The sequence below is a fragment of the Ammospiza caudacuta genome, chromosome 31 (genome assembly GCF_027887145.1).
Source record: "Ammospiza caudacuta isolate bAmmCau1 chromosome 31, bAmmCau1.pri, whole genome shotgun sequence".
NCBI classification, from domain to species: Eukaryota; Metazoa; Chordata; class Aves; order Passeriformes; family Passerellidae; genus Ammospiza; species Ammospiza caudacuta.
The window spans coordinates 3,859,340-3,874,293 of record NC_080623.1 but is presented as its reverse complement, the minus strand read 5'-3'; the positions used below and the strand labels follow the sequence as shown (position 1 = coordinate 3,874,293).

General features: G+C 56.8%; 1 protein-coding gene across 1 annotated transcript; it reads left to right on the top strand.

Moving 5' to 3' along the window:
- The first annotated feature begins 906 nt into the window (after positions 1-906).
- Positions 907-12,772, top strand: RAB5B (RAB5B, member RAS oncogene family). The gene is made up of 6 exons (XM_058822146.1): positions 907-931; positions 3,563-3,753; positions 5,813-5,964; positions 8,232-8,354; positions 10,016-10,109; positions 12,613-12,772. Exons 2-6 carry the CDS (start codon positions 3,591-3,593, stop codon positions 12,726-12,728), a joined length of 648 nt encoding a protein of 215 aa, XP_058678129.1. The 5' UTR covers positions 907-931; positions 3,563-3,590; the 3' UTR covers positions 12,729-12,772.
- The last annotated feature ends 2,182 nt before the right edge of the window (positions 12,773-14,954 follow it).

Genomic DNA, 14,954 nt, shown 5'->3' with positions numbered 1-14,954 from the left:
CCCCCTTTGTCCCCTCCCCCCCCTTCGCGGTTTTTGGAGCCGAAATGTTTTTGGTAATTTTTAGGCAAACAATTTGCAATAAAATTTCTTTTGGTTGTTGGGGTTCTTTTGATTGGGGGGGGGGGGGGGGGGAGTCAGAGTGGCGTTGTCACCTCTGGGGGTGGCCTGTCACCTCACACCCCCCCCCCCAAATGTCCCAAAATGGCCCCAAAACCCCAAAAAATGTCCCCAAACCCCCTAAAATCCCTGCAAATGTCCCCAAATGCACCCAAAATGTCAAAAATTCCCACCTAAAAGCCCCCAAACTGTCTCCAAACCTCCCTAAGTGTCCCCAAACCGCCCCAAAATGTCCCCAAAATGTCCCCAAGCCCCCCTGAGGGGCCTCTCAGGCCACGCCCCCTGACCTATAAGCCACGCCCACCCCACCATCGGAACGTTCTGATTGGTTCGTCTAAGCGACGCCCCCAGCATGCGCCTTCCCGGCTTTCCCCGATGTCAATCATAGACAGCGGCTCCTCTGATTGGGCGAGGCTTCATCTCCGCCCGCCTTCTCATTGGGTGATGCAGCCACGGGGCTCCGCCCCCCTCGGTCACCTTATTTGTTGTTCGCCCCGCCCACACGCGCGTCTCCTCTTCCCATTGGTAGCCTGCAGTGTAATTCAGCACAAACTCCGCCTCCTCACCGCCTTCCCTCCTCCCAATTGGCCATGCTCTTTCTTCTCCTTATTGGCCGCCCTGCTGTCTATCACCCATTCTCATCTACCTATTGGTGGCGCTCTGCGGGGCGGTGCCCTCCTCTCTTCCCATTGGCGGAGCGCAAAGGCGGGCTCTTCGCTGATTGGTCCACACCCTACTTAGTCCCGCCCCCCTCCGTGAGGGCTTGGCGGAGCCGCTGTTTGTGCGCTCGGGGCCGCGCCGGGAGGGCCCGGAGGTACCGGAGGGGCGGGCGGGGGGTCCCGGTGGCACCGGGGGCGCTCCGGGAGCAGCACCGGGCACCGACAGCGCCCGAGCACCGGGGGGAACCGGGGGGAACCGCGCTGGGCCCGGCCCGGCCCGCTGAGGGCGCTGAGAGGAGGGCGGGACCCCCCTGTGGGGATTTGGGGAGGGGGCTCCGGGCCTGAGGGGGCCGCGGCCGCCTCGAGCCGGGGGGTTCCGAGCTGGGATCCCCCGGAGGGGTCGCGGCTTGGCCGGGTTGGGGTTGAAGGGAGCGGCGCTGCCTCGTTGTGAGGGGCAGCCCCCATTTTGGGGGGGGTTTTGGCCCCCCTCCCAATTATTGGGATTTTTCTCCTCTCTTGGGGTTGTTATTTTCTGTCCACTCCCCATTAGTGGGGTTTTTGTCCTGTTTTGGGTATTTTTTTGCTGTTCCTTCCCCATTATTGGGGTTTTCCCCCTGTTTTGGGGGTGGTTTTCTGCCACCTCCCCGTTATCTGGGTTTTTTCCCTGTTTTGGGGAAGTTTTTTTCCCACTCTTTCCCAATTATTGGTATTTTTCCCCTGTTTTGGGGGGGGGGGGTTCCCATCCTCTCCCCATTATTGGGGTTTTTCTCCTGTTTTGGGCTTTCTTTCTCATTATTGGGGTTTCTCTCCTGTTTTGCATTTTTTTTCCTGCCTCACTCTCCATTATTGGGGTTTATCCCTGTTTGGGAACATTTTCCTCACACTTTGGGGTTTTTTTCTCCTCCCTTTCCCATTCTGGGGGTGTTTCTCTCTCTCATTACGGAGAGTTCTGATCCCTGCCCGGAGCTGGGGATCCCTCAGGGTTTGGGATCCCCCAGAACTGAGGTTCACCCAGAGTTTGGGATTCCCTGGGATTTTGGATCACCCAGGCTTTGGGATTGCTCAGAATTTGGGATTTCCTGGAATTTGGGATTGCTCAGAATTTGGGATTCCCTGGAATTTGGCATTCCTCGGATATTTGGGATGCCCCAGAACTGAGGCTTGCCCCAGAATTTGGGATCCCCTGGGTGGCCAGCCTGTCCCATCCCAGGGGCGGATCCCAGTGGGTTGGTCCCAGTGTTCTGACGCCATCCCAGTAGTGTGACCCCATCCCAGTGGGTTATTCCATCCCAGTGGGTTATCCCATCCCAGTGACCCCATCCCAGTGGGTTATTCCATCCCAGTGACCCCATCCCAGTGGGTTATCCCATGTTCTGACCCCATCCCAGTGGGTTATCCCATCCCAGTGCGTTATCCCATCCCAGTGGGTTATCTCATCCCAGTGGGTTATCCCATCCCAGTGGGTTATCCCATCCCAGTGGGTTATCCCATCCCAGTGACCCCATCCCAGTGACCCCATCCCAGTGGGTTATCCCATCCCAGTGACCCCATCCCAGTGGGTTATCCCATCCCAGTGACCCTGTCCCAGTGGGTTATCCCATCCCAGTGACCCCATCCCAGTGGGTTATCCCATCCCAGTGACCCCATCCCAGTGGGTTATCCCATGCCAGTGACCCCGTCCCAGTGGGTTATCCCATCCCAGTGACCCCATCCCAGTGGGTTATCCCATCCCAGTGACCCTGTCCCAGTGGGTTATCCCATGTTCTGACCCCATCCCATCCCATCCTGGTGTTCTGTGGTCCCGTCCCAGTGGTCCCATCCCAGTAGTGTGATCCCATCCCAGTTGGGTCATCCCATGTTCCGATCCCATCCCAGTTGAGTTGATCCCATCCCAGTTGGGTTATCCCAGTTGGGTTGATCCCATCCCAGTAGGCTGATCCCATCCCAGTGGTGTGACCCCATCCCAGTTGGGTTATCCCACATTCTGACCCCGTGCCACCCTGTCCGTCTGTCCCCAGGACCGCGGTGCCGTTGTGCCCAGCCCGTCCCAGTGTTCTGACCCCATGCCAGCTGGCTTATCCCGGTCGGGTCGACCCCATCCCAGTTGGGTTATCCCATCCCAGTGACCCCATCCCATCCCAATTGGGTTATCCCAGTGTTCCGACCCCATCTCAGTGGGGTTGACCCAGTTGGGTTGATCCCATTCCAGTAGGGTTGTCCCCCATTCTGACCCCGTGCCACCCTGTCCGTCTGTCCCCAGGACCGCGGTGCCATCACACCCAGCTTGTCCCAGTGTGCTGACCCCATCCCAGTTGGGTTGATCCCAGTTGGGTTGATCCCATCCCAGTTGGGTTGTCCCCCATGCTGATCCCATCCCAGTTGGGTTGATCCCGTCCCAGTTGGGTTGATCCCGTCCCAGTTGGGTTGATCCCATCCCAGTTGGGTTGATCCCATCCCAGTTGGGTTGATCCCGTCCCAGTTGGGTTGATCCCATCCCAGTTGAGTTGACCCTATCCCAGTAGGGTTGTCCCCCATTCTGACCCCGTGCCGCCCTGTCTGTCTGTCCCCAGGACCGGCAGTGCCATCACACCCAGCTTGTCCCAGTGTGCTGACCCCATCCCAGTTGGGTTGTCCCCCATGCTGACCCCATCCCAGTTGGGTTGATCCCATCCCAGTTGGGTTGACCCCATCCCAGTTGGGTTGATCCCATCCCAGTTGGGTTGATCCCATCCCAGTTGGGTTGTCCCCCCTGCTGGCCCCGTGCCACCCTGTCCGTCTGTCCCCAGGACCGCGGTGCCAGCGCCCAGCCCGGCCATGGCCGCGCGCGGGGCCCAGCGGCCCAACGGGCACTCGCAGCCCAGTAAGATCTGCCAGTTCAAACTGGTGCTACTGGGAGAGTCGGCCGTGGGCAAGTCCAGCCTGGTGCTGCGCTTCGTCAAGGGCCAGTTCCACGAGTACCAGGAGAGCACCATCGGCGGTGAGCCGCGATCCCAAAGGGTCTGGGGGTCCCAAAAGGGTCTGGGGGATCCCAAAAGGGTCTGGGGGTCCTAAAAGGGTCTGGGGTAGGATTTGGGGTGATCCCACAGGGATTTGGGGTGCAGGAAGGGCTTCGTCAAGGGCCAGTTCCTTGGCAGTGAGCCGGGATTGGGGATCCCAAAAGGGTCTGGAGGATCCCAAAAGGGATTTGGGGGATCCCACAGGGGTCTGGGGCTGTCCTGGGTGGGATTTGGGGTGATGCCAGGCGGGATTTGGGGTGCAGGAAGGGCTTCGTCAAGGGCCAGTTCCACGAGTACCAGGAGAGCACCATTGGCGGTGAGCTGGGATCCCAAAGGGTCTGGGGATCCCAAAAGGGTCTGGGGGTCCTAAAAGGGATTTGGGGGATCCCACAGGGGTCTGGGGCTGTCCTGGGTGGGATTTGGGGTGATCCCACAGGGATTTGGGGTGCAGGAAGGGCTTCGTCAAGGGCCAGTTCCACGAGTACCAGGAGAGCACCACCGGCGGTGAGCTGCGATCCCAAAGGGTCTGGGGATCCCAAAAGGGTCTGGGGGTCCTAAAAGGGTCTGGGGTAGGATTTGGGGTGATGCCAGGTGGGATTTGGGGTGATGCCAGGTGGGATTTGGGGTGCAGAAAGGGCTTCGTCAAGGGCCAGTTCCTTGGCAGTGAGCCGGGATTGGGGATCCCAAAAGGGTCTGGGGGATCCCAAAAGGGATTTGGGGGATCCCACAGGGGTCTGGGGCTGTCCTGGGTGGGATTTGGGGTGCAGGGAGAGCTTTTTGGGAGGGTTTGGGATGCCCTGAGCTGTCCCTGGGTGGGTCTGGGGACCCTCTGAGCTGTCCCTGGGTGGGTCTGGGGACACTCTGAGCTGTCCCTGCGCAGCTTGGTGACACAGTGATGGCTCTCTGGGTGGGTTGGTGACACTGTGGTGTCACTCGGGTGACACTGTCGTGACACTCTGGGCTGCCCCTGGCTGGGTTGGTGACTCTGTGGTGACACTGGTGACACTGGTGACGCTCTAGTGACGCTGTCCCCTGTCCCCAGCGGCGTTCCTGACGCAGTCCGTCTGTCTGGCCGGGTTTGGGGTGCAATGGTGGCTCTGAGAGTGGGTTGGTGACACAGTGGTGGCTCTGTGGCTGGGATGGTGACACTCTGAGGTGTCCCTGGCTGTGTTGGTGACACTGGTGACACTGTGGTGACACTGTCCCCGTCCCCAGCGGCGTTCCTGACGCAGTCCGTGTGTCTGGCCGGGTTTGGGGTGCAGTCATGGCTCTGTGGCTGGGATGGTGACACTCTGAGGTGTCCCTGTCTGGGTTGGTGACACTGTGGTGGCTCTGTGGATGGGTTGGTGACACTGTGGTGGCTTTGTGGGTGGGTTGGTGACACTGAGGTGACCCTGTCCCCTGTCCCCAGCGGCGTTCCTGACGCAGTCCGTGTGTCTGGCCGGGTTTGGGGTGCAGTGGTGGCTCTGTGGATGGGATGGTGACACTCTGAGGTGTCCCTGTCTGGGTTGGTGACACTGATGACACTGGTGACACTGTCCCCAGTGGCGTTCCTGATGCAGTCCGTCTGTCTGGCCGGGTTTGGGGTGCAGTGGTGGCTCTGTGGATGGGGTGGTGACACTCTGAGGTGTCCCTGTCTGGGTTGGTGACACTGTGGTGGCTCTGTGGATGGGTTGGTGACACTGTGGTGGCTTTGTGGGTGGGTTGGTGACACTGAGGTGACCCTGTCCCCTGTCCCCAGCGGCGTTCCTGACACAGTCCGTCTGTCTGGCCGGGTTTGGGGTGCAGTGAGGGGTCCTTGGCTGGGTTGGTGACCCTGTGGTGGCTCTGTGGATGGGTTGGTGACACTGAGGTGACCCTGTCCCCTGTCCCCAGCGGCGTTCCTGACGCAGTCCGTGTGTCTGGCCGGGTTTGGGGTGCAGTGGTGGCTCTGTGGATGGGTTGGTGACACTCTGAGGTGTCCCTGTCTGGGTTGGTGACCCTGTGGTGGCTCTGTGGATGGGTTGGTGACACTGAGGTGACCCTGTCCCCTGTCCCCAGCGGCGTTCCTGACGCAGTCCGTCTGTCTGGACGACACCACGGTGAAGTTTGAGATCTGGGACACGGCGGGGCAGGAGCGCTACCACAGCCTGGCCCCCATGTACTACCGGGGGGCCCAGGCTGCCATCGTGGTCTACGACATCACCAACCAGGTCTGGGGGGCCCTGAGGGGGTTTGGGGGGGCCCTGAGGGGATTTGGGGGGATTTGAGGGGGTCCTGAGGGGTTTTGGGGGGAATTTGAGGGGTCCTGAAGGGTTTTAGGGGTGGTCTCAGGGGGTACTACCGGGGGGCCCAGGCTGCCATCGTGGTCTACAACATCACCAACCAGGTCTGGGGGGTCCTCAGGGGATTTGGGGGGGGTCTTGAGAGGATTTGGGGGAATTTGGGGGGGTCCTGAAGGGTTTTGGGGGGGATTTGAGGAGGTTTTGGGGAGTCTCAGGGGCACTGCCAAGGGGTCCAGGCAGCCATGGTGGTTTATGACATCACCAACCAGGTCTGGGGGGGGATTTGGGGGGTCCTGAGGGGATTTCAGGGGGTCCTGGAGGGGTTTGGGGACATTTGAGGGGGTCCTGAAGGCTTTTGGGGGAATTTGAGGAGGTTTTGGGGGGTCTCAGGGGCACTGCCAAGGGGTCCAGGCAGCCATGGTGTTTTATGGCATCACCAACCAGGTCTGGGGGGGTTTGGGGGGGATTTGGGGCAGATCTGGGGGTCTCAGGGTTCTGAGGGAGCTCAGGGAATTTGAGGAAGGGTCTCAGGTTTTTTCAGGAGGGGTCTCAGGAGTTTCAGATTATTTGGGGAGGGGTCTCAGCCCCAATTCCCCCTCAGGAAACGTTTGCCCGTGTCTGGGGCTGGGTGAGGGAGCTGGAGGGGGGTCTGGGGGTCTCAGGGGATTTGAGGAGGGGTCTCAGGGGATATTTGGGGAGGGGTCTCAGGGGATATTTGAGGAGGGGTCTCAGGGTATTTGAGGAGGGGTCTCAGCCCCAATTCCCCCTCAGGAAACGTTTGCCCGAGCCCGGGACTGGGTGAAGGAGCTGCAGAGGGGTCTGGAATTCTCAGGGGATATTTGAGGAGGGGTCTCAGGGGATATTTGGGGAGGGGTCTCACGAGTTTCAGGATATTTGAGGAGGGGTCTCAGGCCCCAATCTCCCCTCCCAGGATACATTTGCCCACACCCAGGGCTGGGTGAAGGAGCTGCAGGGGGGTCTGGAATTCTCAGGGTTTTTGAGGAGGGGTCTCGGGGATATTTGGGGAGGGGTCTCAGGGGATATTTGGGGAGGGGTCTCAGCGGATATTTGGGGAGGGGTCTCAGGAGTTTGAGGATATTTGGGGAGGGGTCTCAGCCCCAATTTCCCCCCTCAGGAGACGTTTGCCCGTGCCCGGGGCTGGGTGAAGGAGCTGCAGGGGCGTCTTGGGATCTCAGGGGATTTGAGGAGGGGTCTCAGGGGATATTTGGGGAGGGGTCTCAGGGGATATTTGAGGAGGGGTCTCAGGGGATTTGAGGAGGGGTCTCAGGGTATTTGGGGAGGGGTCTCAGCCCCAGTCCCCCCCCAGGAGACGTTTGCCCGAGCCCAGGGCTGGGTGAAGGAGCTGCAGGGGCGTCTTGGGATCTCAGGGGATTTGAGGAGGGGTCTCAGGGGATATTTGGGGAGGGGTCTCAGGGTATTTGGGGAGGGGTCTCAGGGGATTTGAGGAGGGGTCTCAGGGGATTTGAGGAGGGGTCTCAGGGTATTTGGGGAGGGGTCTCAGCCCCAGTCCCCCCCCAGGAGACGTTTGCCCGAGCCCAGGGCTGGGTGAAGGAGCTGCAGGGGCGTCTTGGGATCTCAGGTTTTTTGAGGAGGGGTCTCAGGGGATATTTGGGGAGGGGTCTCAGGGGATATTTGGGGAGGGGTCTCAGCGGATATTTGGGGAGGGGTCTCAGGAGTTTGAGGATATTTGGGGAGGGGTCTCAGCCCCAATTTCCCCCCTCAGGAGACGTTTGCCCGTGCCCGGGGCTGGGTGAAGGAGCTGCAGGGGCGTCTTGGGATCTCAGGGGATTTGAGGAGGGGTCTCAGGGGATATTTGGGGAGGGGTCTCAGGGGATATTTGAGGAGGGGTCTCAGGGGATATTTGAGGAGGGGTCTCAGGGGATTTGAGGAGGGGTCTCAGGGGATTTGAGGAGGGGTCTCAGGGTATTTGGGGAGGGGTCTCAGGGTATTTGGGGAGGGGTCTCAGCCCCAGTCCCCCCCCAGGAGACGTTTGCCCGAGCCCAGGGCTGGGTGAAGGAGCTGCAGGGGCGTCTTGGGATCTCAGGTTTTTTGAGGAGGGGTCTCAGGGGATATTTGGGGAGGGGTCTCAGGGTATTTGGGGAGGGGTCTCAGGGGATTTTGAGGAGGGGTCTCAGGGTATTTGGGGAGGGGTCTCAGCCCCAGTGCCCCCCCAGGAGACGTTTGCCCGGGCCCGGGGCTGGGTGAAGGAGCTGCAGCGCCAGGCCAGCCCCAGCATCGTCATCGCCCTGGCCGGGAACAAGGCTGACCTGGCCAGCAAGAGGATGGTGGAGTACGAGGTACGGGGGGATATTTGGGGGATTTTAGGGGATTTTTGGGACATTTTAGGGGGATATTTGAGGGATTTTGGGAACTTTTTGGGATTTTTGGGACATTTTGGGGGGATTTTTGAGGGATTTTGGGAAATTTTGGGGGATTTTGGAGGGATTTTGGGAACTTTTTGGGACATTTTGGGGGGATTTTTAAGGAATTTTGGGGATTTTTTGGGGAATTTTGGGGGGATTTTTGAGGGATTTTGAGGAATTTTGGGGGATTTTTGAGGGATTTTGGGGGGATTTTTGAGGGATTTTGGGGAATTTTGGGGGGATTTTTGAGGGATTTTTGAGGGATTTTGGGGGTTTTTTTAGGGATTTTTGAGGGATTTTGGGGATTTTTTGGGGAATTTTGGGGGGATTTTTGAGGGATTTTGGGAACTTTTGGGGATTTTTGGGACATTTTGGGGGGATTTTTGAGGGATTATAGGAACTTTTTGGGGAATTTTGGGCGCATTTTGGAGGGATTTTTGAGGGATTTTGGGGATTTTTTGAGGAATTTGGGGGGGATTTTTGAGGGATTTTGGGAACTTTTGGGGGAATTTTGGGGGGATTTTTGAGGGATTTTGGGGAAATTGGGGGGGATTTTTGAGGGATATTGGGGAATTTTGGGGTTTTTTTTGAGGGATTTTGGGAACTTTTGGGGATTTTTGGGACCTTTTGGGGGGATTTTTGAGGGATTTTGGGGAATTTTTGGGGAATTTTGGGGGGATTTTTGAGGGATTTTGGGAACTTTTGGGGGATTTTTGAGGGATTTTGGGGAATTTTGGGGGGATTTTTGAGGGATTTTGGGGAATTTGGGGGGGATTTTTGAGGGATTTTTGAGGGATTTTGGGGGTTTTTTTGAGGGGTTTTGGGAACTTTTGGGGATTTTTGGGACATTTTGGGGGGATTTTTGAGGGATTATAGGAACTTTTTGGGGAATTTTGGTGGCATTTTGGAGGGATTTTTGAGGGATTTTGGGACATTTTGGGGGGATTTTTGAGGGATTTTGGGGATTTTTTGAGGAATTTGGGGGGGATTTTTGAGGGATTTTGGAAACTTTTTGGTGAATTTTGGTGGATTTTTGAGGGATTTTGAGGGAATTTTTTTTGAATTTTGGGGTTTTTTTTGGGGGGCGCAATTTTGGAACTATTTGGAGATCTAGAGGTATTTCTTGGGGGGAATTTTTTGATGGTGCAGTACAAGGTATGGGGGGTTTGGGGAATTTTGGAAATTTTTGGGTGGATTTAGGGGGCGTTTCAGGATTTATTTGGGGAATTTTTGGGGGATTTGAGGAGATTCTTTGGGGATTTTTTTGGAATTTTTGGGGGATTTGGGGATTTTTTTAGGAGGAATTTTTGGATGGTGGAATACGAGGTATGGGAGGTTTTGGGGGGAATTTTGGAAATTCTTGGAAAAATGTTGGGAATTTCTGGAGGAGGTTTTTTTGGAAATGTGTGGAATTTTTTCTAAGAATTTTTTGGGGTTTTTCTTGGGAGTTTGTGGGGTTTGGGGGGAATTTTTGGGGTTTTTTTGGGGGAATTTTTTGAGGTTGTTTTTTGGGAATTTTCTGTGACTGTTCTGAGCAATTCTTGGGGATTTTTTGGGGGGAATTTTGGGGTTTTTGATGAGTTTTTTCCCTGCAGGAAGCCCAGGCCTACGCTGATGACAACAGCCTGCTCTTCATGGAGACCTCGGCCAAGACAGCCATGAATGTCAACGACCTCTTCCTGGCCATCGGTGGGTCTGGGGCTTTTGGGGGGTCCTGAGGGGGTTTGGGGGTCCTGAGGGGTTTGGGGGCTGTTTCAATGATCTTTTGGGGGGTCCTGAGGGGATTTGGGGGTCCTGAGGGGTTTTTGGGGGGTCCTGAGGGGGTTTGGGGGTCCTGAGGCGTTTTTGGGGGGTCCTGAGGGGTTTTGGGGGGTCCTGAGGGGTTTTTGGGGGGTCCTGAGGGGGTTTGGGGGTCCTGAGGGGTTTTTGGGGGGTCCTGAGGGGTTTTGGGGCTGTTTCAATGATGTTTTGTGGGGCTTTTGGGGGGTCCTGAGTGGTTTTGGGGGGTCCTGAGGGGTTTTTGGGGCTGTTTCAATGATGTTTTTGGGGGGTCCTGAGGGGGGTTTGGGGGGTCCTGAGGGGTTTGGGGGCTGTTTCAATGATGTTTTGTGGGGCTTTTGGGGAGTCCTGAGGGGTTTTTGGGGGTCCTGAGGGGTTTTTGGGGCTGTTTTAGAGGAGGTTTGGGGGGTTTTTGGGGGGTCCTGAGGGGTTTGGGGGCTGTTTCAATGATATTTTGTGAGGGTTTTTTGGGGGTCCTGAGGGGTTTTGGGGGGTCCTGAGGGGTTTTGGGGCTGTTTCAATGATGTTTTGTGGGGCTTTTGGGGGGTCCTGAGTGGTTTTGGGGGGTCCTGAGGGGTTTTTGGGGCTGTTTCAATGATGTTTTTGGGGGGTCCTGAGGGGTTTTTGGGGGTCCTGAGGGGGGTTTGGGGGGTCCTGAGGGGTTTGGGGGCTTTTTCAATGATGTTTTGGGGGGTCCTGAGGGGTTTTGGGGGGTCCTGAGGGGTTTTTGGGGGGTCCTGAGGGGTTTGGGGCTGTTTCAATGATGTTTTGGGGGGCTCTGAGGGGTTTTTGGGGGCGGTCTCAGGAGGCTCTGAGGGATTTGGGGGTCCTGAGGAGTTTTGGGGGTTCTGAGGAGGCTCAAGAGGATTTGAGGAGGGGGTTCCAGGAGGGTTTTGGGGGTCCTGAGGGGTTTTGGGTTTCTGAGCTTGCCCCGTTTCCAAACCAAATGATTCAGAATCATCTCAAACCATCCCAAACCATCCCAAAGGACCCCAGACCATCCCAAATGATCCCAAACCACCCCAAATGGTCCCAAATGATCCCAAACCATCCCAAACGACCCCAAACCATCCCAAATCACCTTAAATAACCCCAAACCATCCCAAATGATCCCAAACAACCCCAAATCTCCTAAAATAACCCCAAATCATCCCAAACCATCCCAAACCATCCTAAACCGTCCCAAATCATCCCAAACCATCCCAAACCATCCTAAACCATCCTAAACCATCCCAAATCATCCCAAACCATCCCAAATGATCCCAAACAACCCCAAATCATCCCAAACCATCCCAAATCTCCTTAAATAACCCCAAACCATCCCAAACCATCCCAAATGATCCTAAACCATCCCAAATCTCCTAAAATAACCCCAAACCATCCCAAACCATCCTAAACCATCCCAAATGATCCCAAACCGTCCCAAGTGATCCCAAATGATCCCAAACCATCCCAAATGATCCGAAATGATCCCAAACCATCCCAAATCTCCTAAAATAACCCCAAACCATCCCAAACCATCCCAAACCATCCCAAACCATCCCAAACCATCCCAAATTATCCCAAACCGTCCCAAGTGATCCCAAATGATCCCAAACCGTCCCAAGTGATCCCAAATGATCCTAAACCATCCCAAATCTCCTAAAATAACCCCAAACCATCCTAAACCAACCCAAATCATCCCAAATGATCCCAAACCATCCCAAACCATCCCAAACCATCCCAAATCTCCTAAAATAAACCCAAACCATCCCAAATGATCCCAAATCACCTTAAATAACCCCAAACCATCCCAAACCATCCTCAACCATCTCAAATGATCCCAAATCATCCCAAACAACCCCAAGTTATCCCAAACCATCCCAAATCACCTTAAAATAGCCCCAAAATATCCCCAAACCATCCCAAACCATCCTAAATGATCCCAAACAAACTCAAATCACCCTAAACCATCCCAAATAGACCCAAACCGTCCCAAACCATTCCAAATCTCCTTAAATAACCCCAAACCATCCCAAACCATCCCAAATCACCTTAAATGGCCCCAAATGATCCCCAAAGCATCCTGAATAACCCCAAAACCATCCTAAATAACCCCAAACCATCCCAAAGGATCCCAAACCATCCTAAATAACCCCAAACCATCCCAAAGGATCCCAAACCACCCCAAATAACCCAGATGATCCCAAATAACCCCAAACCACCCCAAATGGTCCCAAACCATCCCAAATAACCCCAAATGATCCCAAACCATCCCAAATGGTCCCAAACCACCCCAAATGGTCCCAAATCACCTCAAATGATCCCAAATGGTCCCAAACCACCCCAAATGATCCCAAACCATCCCGAATAACCCCAAAGCACCCCAAATAACCCCAAAGCACCCCAAATGACCGTGAGTTTCCCGTTGCAGCCAAGAAGCTGCCAAAGACGGAGCCGCAGAGCACGAGCGGGGCCGGGGGCCGGGGCCGGGGCGTGGACCTGAGCGAGCAGAGCCCGCAGGGCCGCGGGCAGTGCTGCAGCAACTGAGGGATCCACTGGGATCTGAGCTGGGATCTGAGCTGGGATCCAGCCCAAATCCACCAGGATTGAACCAAATCCAGCCCAAACCCAGCCAGGATCCACCAGGACTGAACCCAGAGCCCGCAGGGCCGTGGGCAGTGCTGCAGCAACTGAGGGATCCACGGGATCCACTGGGATCTACTGGGATCTGAGCTGGGATCCAGCCCAAATCCAGCTGGGATTGAACCCAGATCCACCAGGATTGAACCCAGACCCAGCAGGGCTGTGGGCAGTGCTGCAGCAACTGAGGGATCCACGGGATCCACTGGGATCTGAGCTGGGATTGAACCCAGATCCGCCAGGATTGAACCCAAATCCAGCCCAAACCCAGCCAGGATCCACCAGGACTGAACCCAGATCCACCAGGATTGAACCCAGACCCAGCAGGGCCGCGGGCAGTGCTGCAGCAGCTGAGGGATCCACGGGATCCACTGGGATCTACTGGGATCTGAGCTGGGATCCAGCCCAAATCCAGCTGGGGTTGAACCCAGATCCACCAGGACTGAACCCAGAGCCAGCTCACAGGGCTGTGGGCAGTGCTGCTGCAGCTGAGGGATCCACTGGGATCTGCTGGGATCTGAGCTGGGATTGAACCCAGATCTGCCAGGATTGAACCCAGACCCAGCCCAAACCCAGCCAGGATCCACCAGGATTGAACCCAGACCCAGCAGGGCTGTGGGCAGTGCTGCAGCAGCTGAGGGATCCGCTGGGATCAGAGCTGGGATCCAGCCCAAATCCAGCCAGGACTGAACCCAGAGCCAGCCAGGATCCACCAGGACTGAACCCAGAGCCAGCAGGGCCGCGGGCAGTGCTGCAGCAACTGAGGGATCTGATGGGATCCACTGGGATCTGAGCTGGGATCCAGCCCAAATCCAGCTGGGATTGAACCCAGATCCAGCGTAACCCAGCCAGGATCCACCAGGATTGAACCCAGAGCCAGCAGGGCCGTGGGCAGTGCTGCAACTGAGGGATCCACTGGGATCTGCTGGGATCAGGACTGGGCTCCAGCCCAAATCCAGCCAAGACTGAATCCAGATCCAGCCAGGATCCACCTGGGCTGAACCCAGAGCCACCCAGCAGGGCCGCGGGCAGTGCTGGAGCCGCTGAGGGATCTGCTGGGATCCACTGGGATCTGCTGGGCTCCAGCCCAGACCCAGCTGGGGTTGAACCCAGATCCACCAGGACTGAACCCAGAGCCAGCTCACAGGGCCGTGGGCAGTGCTGCAGCAGCTGAGGGATCCACTGGGATCTGCTGGGATCAGAGCTGGGATTGAACCCAGATCCACCAGGATTGAACCCAGATCCAGCCCAAACCCAGGCAGGAATGAACCCAGACCCAGCTCACAGGGCTGTGGGCAGTGCTGCAGTAACTGAGAGATCTTCTGGGATCTGCTGGGCTCCAGCCCAGATCCAGTTGGGATCACAGCCAGGACTGAGCCCAAGTCCAGCCAGGATCCACCAGGACTGAGCCCAGACCCAGCTCACAGGGCTGTGGGCAGTGCTGGAGCCGCTGAGGGATCTGCTGGGATCTGCTGGGATCAGAGCTGGGCTCCAGCCCAGATCCAGCTGGGATCACAGCCAGGATTGAGCCCAAACCCAGCCAGGATCCAGCAGGACTGAGCCCAGCTCCAGCTCCCAGGGCCACAGCCAGTGCTGGGGCAACGGGGGGATCCAGCCAGGATCCAGCCCAGGTCTCAGCCTGGATCCCACCAGATCCCAGCTCCGCCCTGGGACTCTCCCTGAGCTCTCTCCCAGCACTTTTTGAAGCTTCCAAAGCTCCACCTCAGCGCCAGATCCCTCCCGGCTCCTCCAGAACCTTCCTGGATCCTCCAGATCCCACCTGGACCTTCCAGACTCCGCCAGGGTCCTCCAGATACCTCCTGGATCCTCCAGATCCTGCCCAGCTCCGCCAGATCCCTCCTGGCTCCACCAGGCCCCACTTGGATCTACCTGGACCTTCCAGATTTCACACAGATCCTCCAGATCCTTCCTGGATCCTCCACATCTCTCCTGGATCCTCCAGATCCCACCCGGATCTTCCAGACTCCACCAGGATCCTCCAGATCCTTCCTGGCTCCATCAGATCCCACCTGGACCTTCCAGACTCCACCAGGATCCTCCTGGCTCCTCCAGACTCCACCAGGATCCTCCAGATCCTTCCTGGCTCCACCAGATCCCACCTGGACCTTCCAG

Bases quoted from the DNA above. Each gene is read 5' to 3' on its own strand.
- RAB5B (XM_058822146.1), top strand. From the start codon at position 3,591: ATGGCCGCGCGCGGGGCCCAGCGGCCCAACGGGCACTCGCAGCCCAGT. The intron at 3,754-5,812 runs GTGAGCCGCGAT...CCCTGTCCCCAG, and splicing joins CCAGGAGAGCACCATCGGCG to CGGCGTTCCTGACGCAGTCC. The intron at 8,355-10,015 runs GTACGGGGGGAT...TTTTCCCTGCAG, and splicing joins AGAGGATGGTGGAGTACGAG to GAAGCCCAGGCCTACGCTGA.